This window comes from Anomaloglossus baeobatrachus, chromosome 4 (assembly GCF_048569485.1).
Source record: "Anomaloglossus baeobatrachus isolate aAnoBae1 chromosome 4, aAnoBae1.hap1, whole genome shotgun sequence".
NCBI classification, from domain to species: domain Eukaryota; kingdom Metazoa; phylum Chordata; class Amphibia; order Anura; family Aromobatidae; genus Anomaloglossus; species Anomaloglossus baeobatrachus.
Window position 1 is genome coordinate 437,954,127 of NC_134356.1, and position 18,341 is coordinate 437,972,467.

The following is an 18,341-nucleotide window of genomic DNA, read 5'->3' on the forward strand; positions in this document are numbered from 1 at the left end:
GGGGTGGGGGGGCTTTTTCAGCATGAGTGTCCATAGTGGACCTGACTGTTTCTACTGGCTGCCCCGAATTTTCGATCGGAAGCATTGATGACCCCCTAAGTTGCTGTGACCTAGAAGGGAAACGGATTCTGAAGATTTGTCCTCCCCCCTGGGAACCGTTTGAGTCCCCAGAAACCGGAAACAGGTCTGCATTTCGTAAGGCTATGACTCAAGTTGATAGGGATCCTAGTGAATCCCTGACCACAGCCCTAATCATGGACCTCAGGACCGAGGTAAACTTCGGGCTTAATCTGAGTCTGTTGAACACAGCTCTGGCCAAGCTCTTTAGACCAGGTACTAGACAGCTCCCGTTTACAGAGAGCGCATTCCCTGTCTCTAGTTTTTATAGGTGCATTTCTGGGTCTGTCCTGAACCTGAAGGAACCAGATAAAAGGACCTCTGTACAAAGGGAACTTTCACGAAGAGCACTTAACACTCAGATGCAAAAAAAAGAGGTGGAACAGGGTTGGAAGGAGGAGTGATGTAATCAGACAAGTCCCTCTGAAGGCTTTCCAGAAGTCTGGTCTATTGGATTTCAGACTCTGCTGGCTGGACCGGGTGTCCCTCCTTCCCAAGCGTATCTCACCTGAATCAGAACACTGCCTCTTCTGAGTGACAGCCTATGGCTGTGGTGGTAACAGCGGAGGCTGCTGCTGCTCCTCATCTATTCTGCTGGAGGGCTAAGCCGGAGCATACCGATCTGCTCCATGGTTGCTGTGGTGTAAACACTCTCCGGGCACCCATAGTCACGGCACTTCCGGGAAATGTCAGAAGCGCGTCATCCTTCTTGCGCATGTGCAGATGATCACCTGTGTGGTGGCCGTCCATTCACAAGATGGCGCCACACTACATGCCACCGCCGCGAAAGAAGGGAATTTTGTTTACTTACCGTAAATTCCTTTTCTTCTAGCTCTAATTGGGAGACCCAGACAATTGGGTGTATAGGCTATGCCTCCGGAGGCCGCACAAAGTATTACACTTAAAAGTGTTAAGCCCCTCCCTTTCTGCCTATACACCCCCCGTGCTCCCACGGGCTCCTCAGTTTTGGTGCAAAAGCAAGAAGGAGGAAAAAGAATTATAAACTGGTTTAAAGTAACTTCAATCCGAAGGAATATCGGAGAACTGAAACCATTCAACATGAACAACATGTGTACACAAAAAAACAGGGGCGGGTGCTGGGTCTCCCAATTAGAGCTAGAAGAAAAGGAATTTACGGTAAGTAAACAAATTCCCTTCTTCTTTGTCGCTCTATTGGGAGACCCAGACAATTGGGACGTCCAAAAGCAGTCCCTGGGTGGGTAAAATAATACCTCGTAAGAGAGCCGTAAAACGGCCTCTTCCTACAGGTGGGCAACCGCCGCCTGAAGGACTCGTCTACCTAGGCTGGCATCCGCCGAAGCATAGGTATGCACCTGATAGTGTTTCGTGAAAGTGTGCAGGCTCGACCAGGTAGCCGCCTGACACACCTGCTGAGCCGTAGCCTGGTGCCTCAAAGCCCAGGACACGCCCACGGCTCTGGTAGAATGGGCCTTCAGCCCTGAGGGAACCGGAAGCCCAGCCGAACGGTAAACTTCGATAATTGGCTCCTTGATCCACCGAGCCAGGGTTGATTTGGAAGCCTGTGACCCTTTACGCTGGCCAGCGACAAGGACAAAGAGTGCATCCGAGCGGCGCAGGGGCGCCGTACGAGAAATGTAGAGTCTGAGTGCTCTCACCAGATCTAACAAGTGCAAATCCTTTTCACATTGGTGAACTGGATGAGGACAAAAGGAAGGTAAGGAGATATCCTGATTGAGATGAAAGGGGGATACCACCTTAGGGAGAAATTCCGGAACCGGACGCAGAACCACCTTGTCCTGGTGAAACACCAGGAAAGGGGTTTTGCATGACAGCGCTGCTAGCTCAGACACTCTCCGAAGTGAAGTGACTGCTACTAGAAAAACCACTTTCTGCGAAAGGCGTGAGAGAGAAATATCCCTCATTGGCTCGAATGGTGGTTTCTGAAGAACCATCAGCACCCTGTTCAGATCCCAGGGTTCTAACGGCCGCTTGTAAGGAGGGACGATGTGACAAACCCCCTGCAGGAACGTGCGTACCTGTGGAAGTCTGGCTAGGCGCTTCTGGAAAAACACAGAGAGCGCTGAGACTTGTCCCTTAAGGGAGCCGAGCGACAAACCCTTTTCCAGTCCAGATTGAAGGAAGGACAGAAAAGTGGGCAAGGCAAAAGGCCAGGGAGAAATACCCTGAGCAGAGCACCACGACAGGAAAATTTTCCACGTCCTGTGGTAGATCTTGGCGGACGTTGGTTTCCTAGCTTGTCTCATAGTGGCAATGACGTCTTGAGATAACCCTGAAGACGCTAGGATCCAGGACTCAATGGCCACACAGTCAGGTTGAGGGCCGCAGAATTCAGATGGAAAAACGGCCCTTGAGATAGCAAGTCTGGTCGGTCTGGTAGTGCCCACGGTTGGCCGACCGTGAGATGCCACAGATCCGGGTACCACGACCGCCTCGGCCAGTCTGGAGCGACGAGGATGACGCGGCGGCAGTCGGCCCTGATCTTGCGTAACACTCTGGGCAACAGTGCCAGCGGAGGAAACACATAAGGGAGCTGAAACTGCGACCAATCCTGAACTAAGGCGTCTGCCGCCAGAGCTCTGGGATCTTGAGACCGTGCCATGAACGCCGGTACCTTGTTGTTGTGCCGGGACGCCATGAGGTCGACGTCCGGCACCCCCAGCGGCAACAGATCTCCTGAAACACGTCCGGGTGAAGGGACCATTCCCCTGCGTCCATGCCCTGGCGACTGAGATAATCTGCTTCCCAGTTTTCCACGCCTGGAATGTGAACTGCAGAGATGGTGGAGGCCGTGGCTTCCACCCACATCAAAATCCGCCGGACTTCCTGGAAGGCTTGCCGACTGCGTGTGCCGCCTTGGTGGTTGATGTATGCCACCGCTGTGGAATTGTCCGACTGAATTCTGATCTGCTTGCCTTCCAGCCACTGCTGGAACGCTTTCAGGGCAAGATACACTGCCCGTATTTCCAGAACATTGATCTGAAGCAAGGACTCTTGCTGGGTCCACGTACCCTGAGCCCTGTGGTGGAGAAAAACCGCTCCCCACCCTGACAGACTCGCGTCCGTCGTGACCACCTCCCAGGATGGGGGTAGGAAGGATTTCCCTTTCGATAATGAAGTGGGAAGAAGCCACCACCGAAGGGAAGCTTTGGTCGCCTGCGAGAGGGAGACGTTCCTGTCGAGGGACGTCGGCTTCCTGTCCCATTTGCGTAGGATGTCCCATTGAAGAGGACGCAGGTGAAACTGCGCAAAAGGAACTGCCTCCATTGCTGCCACCATCTTCCCCAGGAAGTGCATGAGGCGCCTCAAGGTGTGTGACCGACCTTGAAGGAGAGATTGTACCCCTGTCTGTAGTGACCGCTGCTTGATCAGCGGAAGCTTCACTATCGCTGAGAGGGTATGAAACTCCATGCCAAGGTATGTCAGCGATTGGGCCGGTGTCAGATTTGACTTTGGAAAATTGATGATCCACCCGAAACTCTGGAGAGTCTCCAGGGTAGCGTCGAGGCTGTGTTGGCATGCCTCTAGAGAGGGTGCCTTGATCAACAGATCGTCCAAGTACGGGATCACCGAGTGACCCTGAGAGTGGAGGACCGCTACTACAGTAGCCATAACCTTGGTGAAAACCCGTGGGGCTGTTGCCAGGCCGAACGGCAGTGCCACGAACTGCAGGTGTTCGTTTCCTATGGCGAAGCGCAAGAAGCGCTGGTGCTCTGGAGCAATCGGTACGTGGAGATAAGCATCTTTGATATCGATCGATGCAAGGAAATCTCCCTGGGACATTGAGGCGATGACGGAGCGGAGGGATTCCATCCGGAACCGCCTGGTCTTTACGTGTTTGTTGAGAAGTTTCAGGTCCAGGACAGGTCGGAAAGACCCGTCCTTCTTTGGGACCACAAACAAGTTGGAGTAAAAACCGTGGCCCTGTTGCTGAAGAGGAACAGGGACCACCACTCCTTCTGCCTTCAGAATGCCCAGCGCCTGCAGAAGAGCCTTGGGTCGCTCGGGAGGCGGGGATGACCTGAAGAATCGAGTCGGGGGACGAGAGGTGAACTCTATCTTGTAACCGTGAGACCGAATGTCTCTCACCCAACGGTCTTTTACCCGTGGCAGCCAGGTGTCGCAAAAGCGGGAGAGCCTGCCACCGACCGAGGATGCGGAGTGAGGATGCCGAAAGTCATGAGGAAGCCGCTTTGGTAGCGGCACCTCCGGTTGTCTTTTTAGGACGTGACTTAGACCGCCATGCATCAGAGTTCCTTTGATCTTTCTGAGGCCTTTTGGACGAGGAGAATTGGGACCTGCCCGCGCCCCGAAAGGACCGAAACCTCGACTGCCCCTTCCTCTGTTGGGGTATGTTCGGTTTGGGCTGGGGTAAGGATGTATCCTTTCCCTTGGATTGTTTGATGATTTCATCCAAACGCTCGCCAAACAATCGGTCGCCAGAAATTGGCAAACTGGTTAAGCGCTTTTTGGAAACAGAATCTGCCTTCCATTCCCGTAGCCACAAGGCCCTGCGGAGTACCACCGAATTGGCGGCTGCAACCGCCGTACGGCTCGCAGAGTCCAGGACAGCATTAATAGCGTAAGACGCAAATGCCGACGTCTGAGTGGTTATGGACGCCACCTGTGGCGCGGACGTGCGTGTGGCTGCGTCAATTTGCGCTTTACCTGCTGAGATAGCTTGTAGCGCCCATACGGCTGCGAATGCTGGGGCAAAAGAAGCGCCGATAGCTTCATAGATGGATTTCAACCAGAGCTCCATCTGCCTGTCAGTGGCATCTTTGAGTGAAGCCCCATCTTCCACTGCAAGTATGGATCTAGCTGCCAGTCTGGAGATTGGAGGATCCACTTTGGGACACTGAGCCCAACTTTTGACCACGTCAGGGGGAAAGGGATAACGTGTATCCTTAAGGCGCTTAGAAAAACGCTTATCTGGACAAGCATGGTGATTCTGGACTGCCTCTCTGAAATCAGAGTGGTCCAGAAACATACTCGTTGTACGCTTGGGAAACCTGAAACGGAATTTCTCCTGCTGAGAAGCTGACTCCTCCACCGGAGGAGCTGAGGGAGAAATATCCAACATACGATTGATGGACGCAATAAGGTCGTTCACTATGGCGTCCCCATCCGGAGTATCAAGATTGAGAGCGGCCTCAGGATCAGAATCCTGATCAGCTGTCTCCGCATCATCAACCAGAGCTTCCCCCCTCAGACCCTGCACAATATGATGATGTCGAGGGAAAATCTAAGCGAGCTCGCTTAGTCGGTCTGGGGCTGGGGTCTGTGTCAGAACCCTCAGCTTGGGATCCATGAGATACCCCGGGAGGACATTGTTGGTCCAGCTGAGGTGGGCCAGGGAACAAAGATTCAACAGAGTCCCTGTGCTGAGATACCGGCCTGGACTGCAAGGCTTCTAGTATCTTAGCCATAGTCTCAGAGAGTTTTGCAAACTCCGTCCCTGTCACCTGAACAGTTAGCAGGTGGCTCCCCCTGGGCCCCCCCTAGCAGAGGCTCTGGCTGAGTAAGTGCCACAGGGGCCGAACAGTGCACACAATGAGGGTCAGTGGAACCTGTCGGTAGCGGGGTCGTACATGCGGCGCAGGCAACATAATAAGCCTGTGTTTTGGCACCCCTGCCTTTCGTGGGCGCCATGCTATTATCTTCCCTGAGCAACACAATAGGGTATATAGCCAGAAATCAACTGTGCACTATACAGTTTAAAAAAAAAAAAAATATAATGTTACACTACTGCACAATGGGGCTAGCACCACAGGTGCTGCTTACCACCCGCTTAAAGCGGTTGTGAGGCCACCAGAGTCCCTGCCTGGGTCTCCCAGACTTTGTCCCCCTCTGCAGTGTCCGAGGAGCTGACAGGAATGCGTCCTGAGGAGACGAGGGAGCCGTGGGCGTGACCCAGAAAGTGCGGGAACTGGTGCCCGCACTGTGCACAGTGAGGGGGGTGGAGTATGCAAAGCATGCTCCAGCCCTCAGTGCTGCTCGTTCTGAGCAGCGTCCCGCCCTTCCCCTGCCTGTCAGGGCTGGGGGTGGGAGGAAAGGAAACTAGGCCGCAAAAAGCCGGGGACTCTAGTAATAAACACGGCCGCCGTAAAAGCGCGGCCGGCGTGGAAGTCCCCGGCGCACTACAAGTCCCAGCCGCGCCGCAGTGTTTCCATGGCAGCGGCGGTCAGTGCGGCAGTCCCTATACATAAACACACTCAGCAACGCTGAGTGTGTAATGGCACATATTAACCCGGTCAGCGCCGCGGTCCCCGGTGCACTAGCACACCCAGCAAAGCTGGAGTGTTGCTGTGCGCGGTCCCCACCGGGATACAGAGTACCTCCAAGTAGCAGGGCCATGTCCCTGAACGATACCCGGCTCCTATCCAGCAGGCTCCACAGGAGTTGTGGATGAAGCACGGTCTCAGTGCCTGGAGACCGATAGGATCCCACTTCCACCAGAGCCCTGAGGGGGATGGGGAAGGAAAACAGCATGTGGGCTCCAGCCTCCGTACCCGCAATGGATACCTCAACCTTACAACACCGCCGACAAGAGTGGGGTGAGAAGGGAGCATGCTGGGGGCCCTATATGGGCCCACTTTTCTTCCATCCGACATGGTCAGCAGCTGCTGCTGACCACTCTCTGGAGCTGTGCGTGCATGTCTGCCTCCTTCACACAAAGCAAAAAACTGAGGAGCCCGTGGGAGCACGGGGGGTGTATAGGCAGAAGGGGAGGGGCTTTACACTTTTAGTGTAATACTTTGTGCGGCCTCCGGAGGCATAGCCTATACACCCAATTGTCTGGGTCTCCCAATAGAGCGACAAAGAAATACAGATCCTGACAGCCACGCTGGATCGTACCCGTTACCCCATGTCCAACGGACTTACCGGGTAAGATGGTGGTCGCCACACACTGCTGTCGCGTTTCGGCATCACTAACCACAGACAAAACCCCCGTGGGCTGTTGTGGTGTGTCCTAATCCCTGATATCCGGCAGGACCACCACCAATCCTCCTCCCGTGGGGAGTCCTAAAGCAGGAGGATAGCGACGCTCACATGCACGGCCCCCATGGGTCTGCTGTGGCTATTCCCTCAGCAGCTCAACCAGCCGTGGCAGGACTCGTGCAGCTGCCAGTATCGACTGGTCAGGGCTGGGATGCTTTTCACAGTCTGCAGTCGCGAGGACGCTGCCGCAAGTAATTGCAGCTTACCTGCTCCTCGCCGCCCGTTCCCAGGCCGACTCTACTAGGGAGGGGGGGCTACCCGCGCTCAGACAGTACCCCCGTTGGTCTGCTGCAGAGCCACAGCACTGCGGCCGACCGGCCCTTGCCTGGTCCCCGTAGGCTCCACACCACTTCCATGCCTCGCCGCCCGATATCAGCCCCCCTGGGCCTGCCACGGCGGCACTGGAGGAGGGTGTTCTGCTCGCAGGTCGGACCCCCGTGGGTCTGCTGCTGCGTTTCCACAGCACCTCGGCCGGCCGCAACAGGACCCGTGCCCTGCCAGAGCCAGCCGGCCAGGGCTGGAATCTCTATCTTCGGCCCACCAGGACCATCCTGAATCCTTCCTGGAGGCTCCCTGTTCAAGGACAGGAAACCAACTGATGTGGGGAGAGGTGCTGCCCCCTTTTAATCCTGGAGGTTTCCTGTCCTTGAAGGGCGGATCCCCTCTCTCGTGGTGCTGTCATGGGTGCTGGAAAAACACTCTGCGCCCAAAACGCTGCAAATCCTGATTGTGGGCACACAACCTAAAATGCTACAATGGATGAATGGATAGATGTCAAACATATATAACGTCCCACCCCCCTGCATATTCTAAGCTGGCGCCCTTTAGGGCCTTTCTTGTGGCACTAAAGGATGCCTAGCCTTGTATTTAGGCCCCCCCACCCAAAAAAATAATTAAAATAAACGTGGGGTCCCCCCTATTTTTAATAGCCAGCTAGGTTAAAGCAGACAGCTGTAGCCTGCAAACCACAGCTGACAGCTTCCCCTTGGCTGGTGATCAATTTGGATGGCCCCCAAGCTGTTTATTTATAAATAATTAAAAAAAAAAAAAAGTGGGGTCCCCCCAAATTAGATCGCCAGCCAAGGTGAAGCTGACAGCTGGGGTCTGGTATTCTCATGGTGGGAAGAGCCATGGTTGTTGGACTCTTCCGAGCCTAAAAATAGCAGGCCGTAGCAGCCCCAGAAGTGGCGCATCTATTAGATGCGCCAATCCTGGCGCTTCGCCCCAACTCATCCCGTTGCCCTGGTGCGGTGGCAAACGGGGTAATAAATGGGGTTGATACCAGATGTGTGATGTCACCTGGCAACAAGCCCAGCAGTTAGTTATGTCACGGCGTCTGATACCAGACATAACTAATTGACAGTAATAAAAAAAAAAAAAAAATTGACAACACTCTTTAAAACATTCCCTCTTTCACCAATTTATTAAAAAAAAACAAAAAAAAAAAAAAAAATCGGGACCGCTGTAATTTATTTTGTAAGTCCCATGATGATTCTGGACCTTCTAGAATATGGGGGGAGGGGCACGCTCAGGGAACGTATCCCCCATTTTCTAGGCGTGCAGACCCTCCATGTGAGGAGTGTGGGTGCAATGACACGGCACCCACCCTCCCCGGGTCACAGCTGCAGAGTGCTAGCAGCAGCCAGCGTCTGTGATAGCAAAGCAGGAAGCTAAGCTGACAGCCGCGCTCTGCACATGTGACCAGCGTCTGCTGTGAAGGAGGAGGGGGCCGCGGGCGATCAGGGTTGCACAGGGTACGGGGGTCACCGCAGGAATATAGCAGGTGACCTGGCAGGACCCGGGGAGCAGTTTTTTGTCGCATGTGTCATAGCACATGCGACAGAAAGCAGAGGAAGAAAGTAAATGCGGCCGGCGCGCTAATGTGCGAGCGGCCATCTTGGATTTTCGGGAGGGGGTTGGGGAAAGGGGGCACTTTGTCGACACAGAGGGACCGGAGGGGGACCGGGGAGGAGATTTATCTCTTATCTGACATGTTTGTTCATGCCAGATAAATCATTTTTTACCGCCACGGTCATTTACTGTAACGTGATCATCGGTATACAGTGTATACCGGTGATCACGTGACTGGGGACCGGAAAAACAGGCACGAATCATGATCTCCAGGGTCTCAGCTACCCCCGGTAGCTGAAACCCCGGAGATTTTCTGACGCTGGGGGGCGCCATTTAGCTTTTTCTGACCGCCGTTTTAAAACGGCAGAAAGGAATAAGTACCCTTTTTAGCTGCCATTTTAAAACGTAAGGCTGTCGTAATGGGGTGAAAGTAACTCTGTCACGAGATTTCACAAAACCACCAACATTTTTAATAGAGATTTCTCAACAAGTTAGAGAGAACCTTTCACCAGTTTTACCATGTTAAAGTGGCCATCATGGAACAGAGGATGTACAGAAAAGTAAAACATTTTTAATCGTTTAATCCCTCCTCACTGCTTAGCTATAATTTAGGTTACAGATCAACTGGGAGTTACCAGAGTTTTGTCTCAGGGAAATTGTACATATTCTCCTGCATGAGGTTGACCAATCATAAGCTGGCAACAACACACGTTAAAAAAAAAAAAAAAAAAAAGTTCTACACCCTCCTTTCCTCAGTAATCTCTGTGGCTGCTGTATGGAGTTACAGCAGAGCACAGGTATGTTCCATTAAAATACTGATCTCATCTCAAAGTAGTCATTGCGGTGGGAGGGCGAGAGCTGACAGCACTGAGAGGAGATCTGCAAGTGTTTGAAATGATACATAGTTCAACTCCGCTATGTATCTACATACAGTGCCTTGCGAAAGTATTTGGCCCCCTTGAATTTTTCATCCTTTTCCCACATTTCAGGCTTCAAAGATAAAAAATTAAACTTTATGGTGAATAATCAACAAGTGGGACAATTGTGAAGTTGAACGAAATTTACTTATTTTAAACTTTTGTAAGAAAGAATAAACTGAAAATTGGGGCGTGCAATATTATTCATCCCCTTTACTTTCAGTGCAGCAAACTCACTCCAGAAGTTCATTGAGGATCTCTGAATGACCCAATATTGTCCTAAATGACTGATGATGATAAATATAAGCCTCCTGTGTGTAATAAAGTCTCTGTATAAATGCACCTGCTCTGTGATAGTCTCAGTGTTCTGTTTAAAGCACAGATAGCATCATGAAGACCAAGGAACACAACAGGCAGGTCAGTGATACTGTTGTGAAGAAGTTTAAAGCCAGACTTGGTTGAAAAAAGATTTAAAAAACTTTAAACATCCCAAGAAGCACTGTGCAAGCGATCATATTGAAATGGTAGGAGTATCATACCCCTGCAAATCTACCAAGACCCGGACGTCCATCAAAAATGTCATGTCAAACAAGGAGAAGACTGATCAGAGATGCTGCCAAGAGGCCCATTATCACTCTGGAGGAACTGCACAGAGATCTACAGCTGAAGTGGGAGAGTCTGTCCATAGGACAACAATCAGTCGTACACTGCACAAATCTGACCTTTATGGAAGAGTGGCAAGAAGAAAGCCATTTCTCAAATATATCCATAAAAAGTGTTGTTTAAAGTTTGCCACAAGCCACCTGGGAGACACACCAAACATGTGGAAGAAGGTGCTCTGGTCAGATGAAACCAAAATCGAACTTCTTGGGCACAATGCCAAACGATATGTTTGGCGTAAAAGCACCACAGCTCCTCACCCTGAACACACCATCCCTACTGTCAAACATGGTGGTGGCAGCATCATGGTTTGGGCCTGCTTTTCTTCAGCAGAGATAGGGAAGATGGTTAAAATTGATGGGAAGATGGATGGAGCCAAATACAGGACCATTCTTGAAGAAAACATGTTGGAGTCTACAAAAGACCTGAGACTGGGACGGAGATTTGTCTTCAAACAAGACAATGATCCCAAACATAAAGCAAAATCTACAATGGAATGGTTCACAAATAAAACGTATCCAGGTGTTAGAATGGCCAAGTCAAAGTCCAGACCTGAATCCAATCCATTGCCTAAGTAACTGACTGCCTCTCCAGCCTATGAGAGTGGCCGTTCTCTTAGGCAAGGAGCTTGTGCTTGCTAGTATTAGATACCCTGCACTCCTCCGAAACTGCAGGGGCATCATAGACCGCATAATTGAAATCAACGGTGCCGCTTGTCCAAACTATCATATTTCAGAAGTGCACCTTCCGCCCGCAAGTAGGCAGCTAAAATACAGAGAACAGCCCTTTAAATAGACCTGATGAAAATTGTGTATTTAGGCTATGTGCGCACGTAGCGTAATTACATGCAGTTACGCTGCGCTTTGTAGCGCAGCGTAACTGCATGCGTCCTGCGTCCCCTGCACAGTCTATGGAGATTGTGCAGGGGCCGTGCGCACGTGGCGTCTTAGAGCGCAGCGCTTCGGCTGCTGCCCGAAGCGCGCGTTCTAAGACGTGACATGTCACTTCTTCTGTGCGCTTTGCCGGCAGCTCCTGCTCTGTCTATGGCAGGAGCTGCAGTCAGAGCGCATGGAATCGGCTTTTTTTTTTCTTTTTTCTCTACGGACATTTTCTGCAGCGATTTGAAGCGCACGTGTGCTCTTCAGATCGCTGCAGAAATTTCTGCAGGGCTAGTACGCAACGTGCGCACATAGCCTTACTTTGAAAATACAAGTCAGAGTGGCTGTATAATCCTGATATTAAGATGAGCATTTTATGAGCCCCGCTAAAAGAATGAAATATCTCAGGAGTCCAAGTTTGTTCAGTCTGTCCTTCATCAGGTTGACTGACAGCTGCAATTTATACTGAGCAGTGCAAGATCTCAGAAACAGGATGCCGATGCAGAATGCGCCCACCATCTGGGGTACAGTAGTATATCCAATTTAATAGCCTCACTAATTCCCTCTCATATTCACATCATATAATTATGAGTTCATACATGTATTTTTTTTTTACGTTTATATATTTTACAATGCTTTTATGACATTTTATGAGGGTCTTTTCATTCATTGTACAGACACCTGAGGAAGGGGTCAGTTCGTCCCCGTAACGCGTAGAGTCCGTTATTCCCACTGTCATTTTGCTTATTACTAATAAATTATTTTCCTCAGCCTCATTGTCACTGCCTATCATTTTTGATTGCGCACCACACCGCAAATTTTCATTCATTTCCATCAGAAACAGGATGGACTCTGAGAAGCTGCTGATCAGGCGATGTGGACAGTCAAAAACTTTCATAACGTATTACACAGCCATTCTGAGATCAATTTTCTGAGTAAATACACCAGTTTCTTTTTAGTATTTAATGCATTCAGGGCGGCACAGTGGCTCAGTGGTTAGCACTGCAGTTTTGCAACGCTGGGGTCCTGGGTTCAAATCCCACCAAGGACACCATCTGCAAGCAGTTTGTATGTTCTCCCCGTGTTTGCGTGGGTTTCCTCCGGGTACTCCGGTTTCCTCCCACACTCCAAAGACATACAGATAGGGACTCTAGATTGTGAGCCCCAATGGGGACAATATTGTCAATGTATGTAAAGCGCTGCGGAATTAACAGCGCTATATACATGAATAAAATTATTATTATTATTCTGAATTGTAAAATTTACACCACGATTAAGCAAAATAACCGAATAGTTGTTGCATAAAATGTTTTTAAAATCTAGTACCGAAAAAAATGCACATAAATCACAATTGCAGCCACATGCCATGATTTAACAGAAAGCATGTCACCCTTGGAACAATAAAGTAAAACCTGTGTCGTAATCTGGCAGACCACTACTTACCATACTCCAAGCCCTCCAATTTAGAAATATTGAAAAAATTCTTATCTGGACTGCAGTCAAGAGTTTCCACCAAGTACTTGAAGGGATTCTCTGTGAACCGATAGGAAATGAGAAGCATTGTTTATTTAGATTATCAAGTAGTTATATCTTATGACTCACGTTAATGAACTGGTGAACGGTCTACCTTTAACATTCGCTGAAGTCATCCTCTTCTTATCTACTTGACCGTGCCAGGCTCCACCCTGAGAAAACAACATAAAAAATGAAGTCCATTTACTCAATTGTTTATATAAGGCTCTGTTCACACTAGAAAAAAGATATTTCTCAAGAATTTTGAGAGTCTGAAAGATTAGCACACTTGCGTTCAAAAACCACACCAATAACGCATTGAAAACAGCATGCGTTTTTACGCGTTTTTTCTGCAGGTTGGTCCCTGCGGTTTTTTACCATTACCTATGGCAAAAAACGCAGGTTCCTGCAGAAAAGAAGTGACATGCTCGTTCTTTTTCTCAAGAAATCTGCAGAAAGAATGTTGAGAAAAACACGCAGTGTGCGCACAGCTATTTTGTCCCATAAGTTTGGCTGGGGAATGTCTGCAGAAAGGTTACAACCATTTTCTCAAGAAATCTCTACAGCAAAAACGAAAAGAAAAAAAAACGCGGGTAAAAATGCAGTGTGCGCACAAGGCCTTACAGCATTTAGAAAAATGCACATACAGACCTTGAGAATAAAATATCATTTTATTAGAAAAGTATTCAAATTTCACATAAAATTAGACTTGCAGCTCTGTAGGCCAACAATGTCCAATGTTACTATGTTAAATTTTAATGAAATGATATTTTTAGTCACAAGGTCTTTATGCGCACTTTTCTTATGCTCTCATGTCTTCCTTGTGCTGGACTCTCGGTCCTTTGCCCTACATGAAGGTACAAATTACACTTATTATTATTTAAGCCTTATGTACCTTAACTGTTAGCTTTACATAGGACTGGTCAATTGTTTACATGTCTTCATTAGAAGAAAAAAAAAGCAGGATAGCGTATCGTTATTCTAACAATGATTTGAAAGATATGCAGAGTTAACAATATCCATTTCTTGTAAATTACTGCAGTGGGGGCTGTATTCACGGTGCTAATTTACAGCACTGCATTCTTTCCATAAGACTGACTTCTAATAGTAGATACCCCTCTTATGGGCCTGTGGTCTCATAGTAAAGCTGCCATACACAGATGTATATGAGGCAAAGCCAGTGACTATCAACTCTCCCCCGACATAAGATGTGGAAGAAGATAATGATCAGAAAGTTGTATTTCCACTGCCCGACCCTTTGGTACTCATATGAGCTGGCACTAGTACCAATGGCTACTCTTTCCTTCTACTAAGTACACATGCATGCCCTGCAGAGACGAGCGTGCATGGGTATGTGTCAGTGGCTAATGAGGGATTACTGTGGGTTGATTAAGCATTTGTATAACTGCTCTCTACTGTGGATGCTTATCCCCTTACTGTACAGACTGTTCTAAAAAGGTACAGTCACACATAACAAGATCGCTAGCGAGATCGCAGCTGAGTCACGGTTTCTGTGCCGCAGTAGCGATCCCGTTAGCGATCTCGTTATGTGTGACACCTACCAGCAATCAGGCCGCTGCTGTGAGATCTCTAGTCGTTACTGAATGGTCCAGGTCATTTTCTTCAAAGGTGATGTCTTGCTGGGCAGGACACATCGCTGTGTGACACTGTGTGACAGGGCCACAGTGACTGCTGAGATCGTTATACAGGTCACTACTGCGACCTGTATTGTTCCTGCATCGCTGGTAAGATCTGACTGTGTGACATCTCACCAGCGACCTCCCAGCGACTTACCTGCGATCCCCATCAGGTCGCATCGTTTTTGGGATCGCTGGTAAGTCGTTGTGTGTGTGACTGGGCCTTAAGTCAGTGTAGAAATTAGGTGGTCAATTCTGAAAAACAATTGGGAACCTAAAAGGAGCATTTACACTGCAAGATAATTGTGAATGAGTGTTAAAAAAAACCCACTGGTTTTGTGATTATCTTGTTGTGTAAACAGGCTGTCGATCACACCATGAATGCGCATTCATTGGGGGAAATTATCTTGTGTTACACAAAAAGAAAAAAAAATACATCATTGCTCTGGACAGTGCATCGCTCTATGTAAATAGCATTCACACTGATTAGAACAATGGCAGCCAATACGTATTAAGCCTGCTTTACACCATACGATCCAGCATACGATTCGTATGCAATCGTTCCCGCCCCCATAGTATGTGTGGCACGTTCAATTTGTTGAATGTGTCGCACAAATGAATAACCCCCGTCACACGTACTTACCCGTCCATACGACCTCGCTGTGGGCGGTGAACATCCACTTCCTGGAGTGGGAGGGACGTTCGGCGTCACATCGTCACGCGGCAGCCGGCCAATAGAAGCGGAGGGGCGGAGCTGAGCGTGACATAAACATCCCGCCCACCTCCTTCCTTCCGCATTACCAGCCGGGAGCCGCAGGACGCAGGTAAGATCTGTTCATCGTTCCCGGGATGTCACACATAGCGATGTGCGCTACCCCGGGTACGATAAACAACCTGACGTTCAATTTTTAGGAAATGAACGACGAGCGTGCGATGAACGTTTTACCGTTAAATAGCAATCGCACGTAGCTGTTACATGTTACAATCATACTTACGATGCCGGATATGGGTCACTTACGACGTGACCCCGCCGACACATCGTAAGATATATTGTAGCATGTAAAGTGGCCTTTACTCTCCAAGGCTGACAGTCCAGAATGCCATTTAGCCAAGACAGAAGAGTGATGGAATAAAAAAGGAATACACAATTATTTGAAGCCCAAGGTTCTTTCCAAGTGGTCTGCTAAACAGAACATACTGGAAAGCTTAAAGGAGCATTATGGTCCTTACAAGTAATCACTTATTCATCAGATAGATGATCAACAAGTGACCGTGAAGGAGAATTGTGACCTCTGATAGGAGTAATGAGAAAGCATGAAAGCTGCTGATCCTTTCAAAGTTTACAGGACTGGTTGAGAGAGGCAACCATTGTACTCAGCCATCACCATCAATCCCGTGGACTTTAAGAACTGATGGCCTATCCTTACGATGGATCATCGATGTCTGATTGGATGGGGTCTGACACCAGGCACCCCACTGATCAGCTGTTCTTGATGCCGGCGGTGGCAGCAGGTTGCCGGAAATGCTCAGTTCCAGAGCTGCCCAGTCTTCTAATAGCAGCCGCGCACTGCACATTTGCCTCCCATTCAAATCAATAGGATGCGGATGTGCATTACCCGACCGCTACCAGAATACGTGGCAGCTCCATGACTGAGCATTTAAGGATAGGCCATCTAGGTAAAAGTAGTGGACAACCCGTTTAAATCGAGCAAGGCGACACGGGACCCTTATACTCATGATTGCTCATGAGTATTTCCTAGTCAGGGATAAGTGATATGTTTGGACTGTCGGACGATCACGACTACCTCTTCCTCACGAGACTTATCATGAACAGCGCTAAAAGAGAACTCTTCATAATTATCCATTAGTAGTCAGAGAAGAATCAGCACACTTAGCAACATGATGTCTAAGGGTATGTTCACAAACAGAAAATATTTCCGCAGCATATCCCCAACAAATCCCTGTGTGTTATATTCAGATTTACTGCACACAAACCTATTGCAATAAAATTCGGGTTAAAATAACGTAGTTTCTGAGCTGAAATTTTCTGCAATGTTTAGGTGGGATTTGTTGAAATTTCATCCATTTAGCTGGTATGGTAATAAGCTGCAGAATCTCCACACGTAAATCCATAGAAATATGCATCATGTGAACACACCCTACACGATCCCAGAGGCTCATTGAACACTGGACATCTCTCCTGAATGCCTATTTAATAGCATCATTTATTTTCTATTATACTTTAAAGGGGTGTTCTGAAGGCCAAAGTAATTTTCATTCTAAATCCCTATTTAGTGCTATAACTTGAACTATTTTCTAATATACCTGCATTAAAAATTCCCTAACCACACTAACTGCTTTCCTATGTTTTTTTGCCTACATTTTGTCTAATGGCAGTTTGTTTGAGAATCCCAGTGCACGCTGGGATACTCAAAGCATCATGAGGGACAGAGGCTGCAGGCACTGGAACAGCCCCTGCTCACTCTCTGAAACAAAGCGTCATCAGGGTCTACCCCCTAATGACGCTTTGTTTCAGGGAGGGAGCAGGGGCTGTGCCAGTGACCAGATATACCCTCTGTTCCCTCCCTGAAACAAAGCATCATCAGGGGGCAGAGGATGCGGTCACTGGTATAGCCTCTGCTCTCTCCCTGAAACAAAGCATCGTCAGGGGGCAGAGAATGCAGTCACTGGTATAGCCTCGGCTCCCTCTCTGAAACAAAGCATCGTCAGGGGGCAGAGACTGCGGTCACTGTTTTAGCCTCTGCTCTCTCCCTGAAACAAAGCATCGTCAGGGGGCAGAGACTGCGGTCACTGTTTTAGCCTCTGCTCTCTCCCTGAAACAAAGCATCATCAGGGAGCAGAGAATGCAGTTACCGGTATAGCCTCTGCTCTCTCCCTGAAACAAAGCATCATCAGGGGGCAGAGGATGCGGTCACTGGTATAGCCTCTGCCCCTTCATCAGTGACTCATCTCAGGGGCTGGGCTACTTCCAGTGCTATGAGCACAATGACAGCCCACTCTGGTGTCAAGATGCATGTCATAGTGGGGGTCCCGACCACAATGTGAGCCACAGTGTAAAGATGGATGTTACAGAGTCCTAATATAAAAGCTGATTGATGCACCAGTCAGTAATATAAATTATATTATATATAAAAAAAAAACCACTATGTCCATAGTGACAACGCCAAACACCATGGGGGACTCATGGCACTAGACATCACCAGGAGGGGCTCCATAGAAGGGGCTTACATCTACATATGGGGAGGAAGGGGTGCTGGGAAGCCCTCCCTTTATTTGGGGGTTTAGTGCAGTAAATACCAGTCATACAGGAGAGCAGGACGGAGCATATAACAGACCACTAGCCATAAGCCCCATGGACGTGATAACACGGCGGGCATTGTGCTACACCACAGGACGGGCCTACACTCGCAGGACTGGAGGGAAGCGACCCCCGAGCCGCACAGGAGCTCGCAGGAAACACCAGGAATGCACAGCCCATCACGACACGCAGACACCGTAACATCGCGACATAGACGAGACGGGCGACTACAAGTCCCACAGAACACGCGCTCACCTTGTGCCGTCCCGCCGAGAGATCCGAGGATGTCTCCCCGTCACCTCCCGAGCCTGCAGTCGCCATATTGACTCCACCGGAGCCAGCTGCCCGATGACGTCAAATTTGCTGTGGTTTTTTTTTCTTCACGCAACTTTATTGGTAAAAAGTAGAGCTAAAGCTTCTCTTCAACAAGAAACTTTATTTAAAACGG

The 18,341-nt window shown here is 49.2% G+C and overlaps 1 protein-coding gene across 2 annotated transcripts in view; it reads right to left on the minus strand.

Annotated features, from left to right (window-relative positions):
* IREB2 (iron responsive element binding protein 2) overlaps window positions 1-18,256 on the minus strand; it is a 175,600-nt gene extending 157,344 nt beyond the window's left edge. For both annotated transcript variants that reach the window (XM_075345495.1, XM_075345494.1), the window contains exons 1-3: window positions 18,149-18,256; window positions 13,053-13,110; window positions 12,869-12,958 (exon numbers count right to left, since the gene is read on the minus strand). In XM_075345495.1, the coding sequence (XP_075201610.1) occupies window positions 12,869-12,958; window positions 13,053-13,110; window positions 18,149-18,214 (214 nt within the window). In that variant the 5' untranslated portion in view covers window positions 18,215-18,256. The remainder of the gene's footprint in view (window positions 1-12,868; window positions 12,959-13,052; window positions 13,111-18,148) is intronic.
* Window positions 18,257-18,341: the final 85 nt, after the last annotated feature.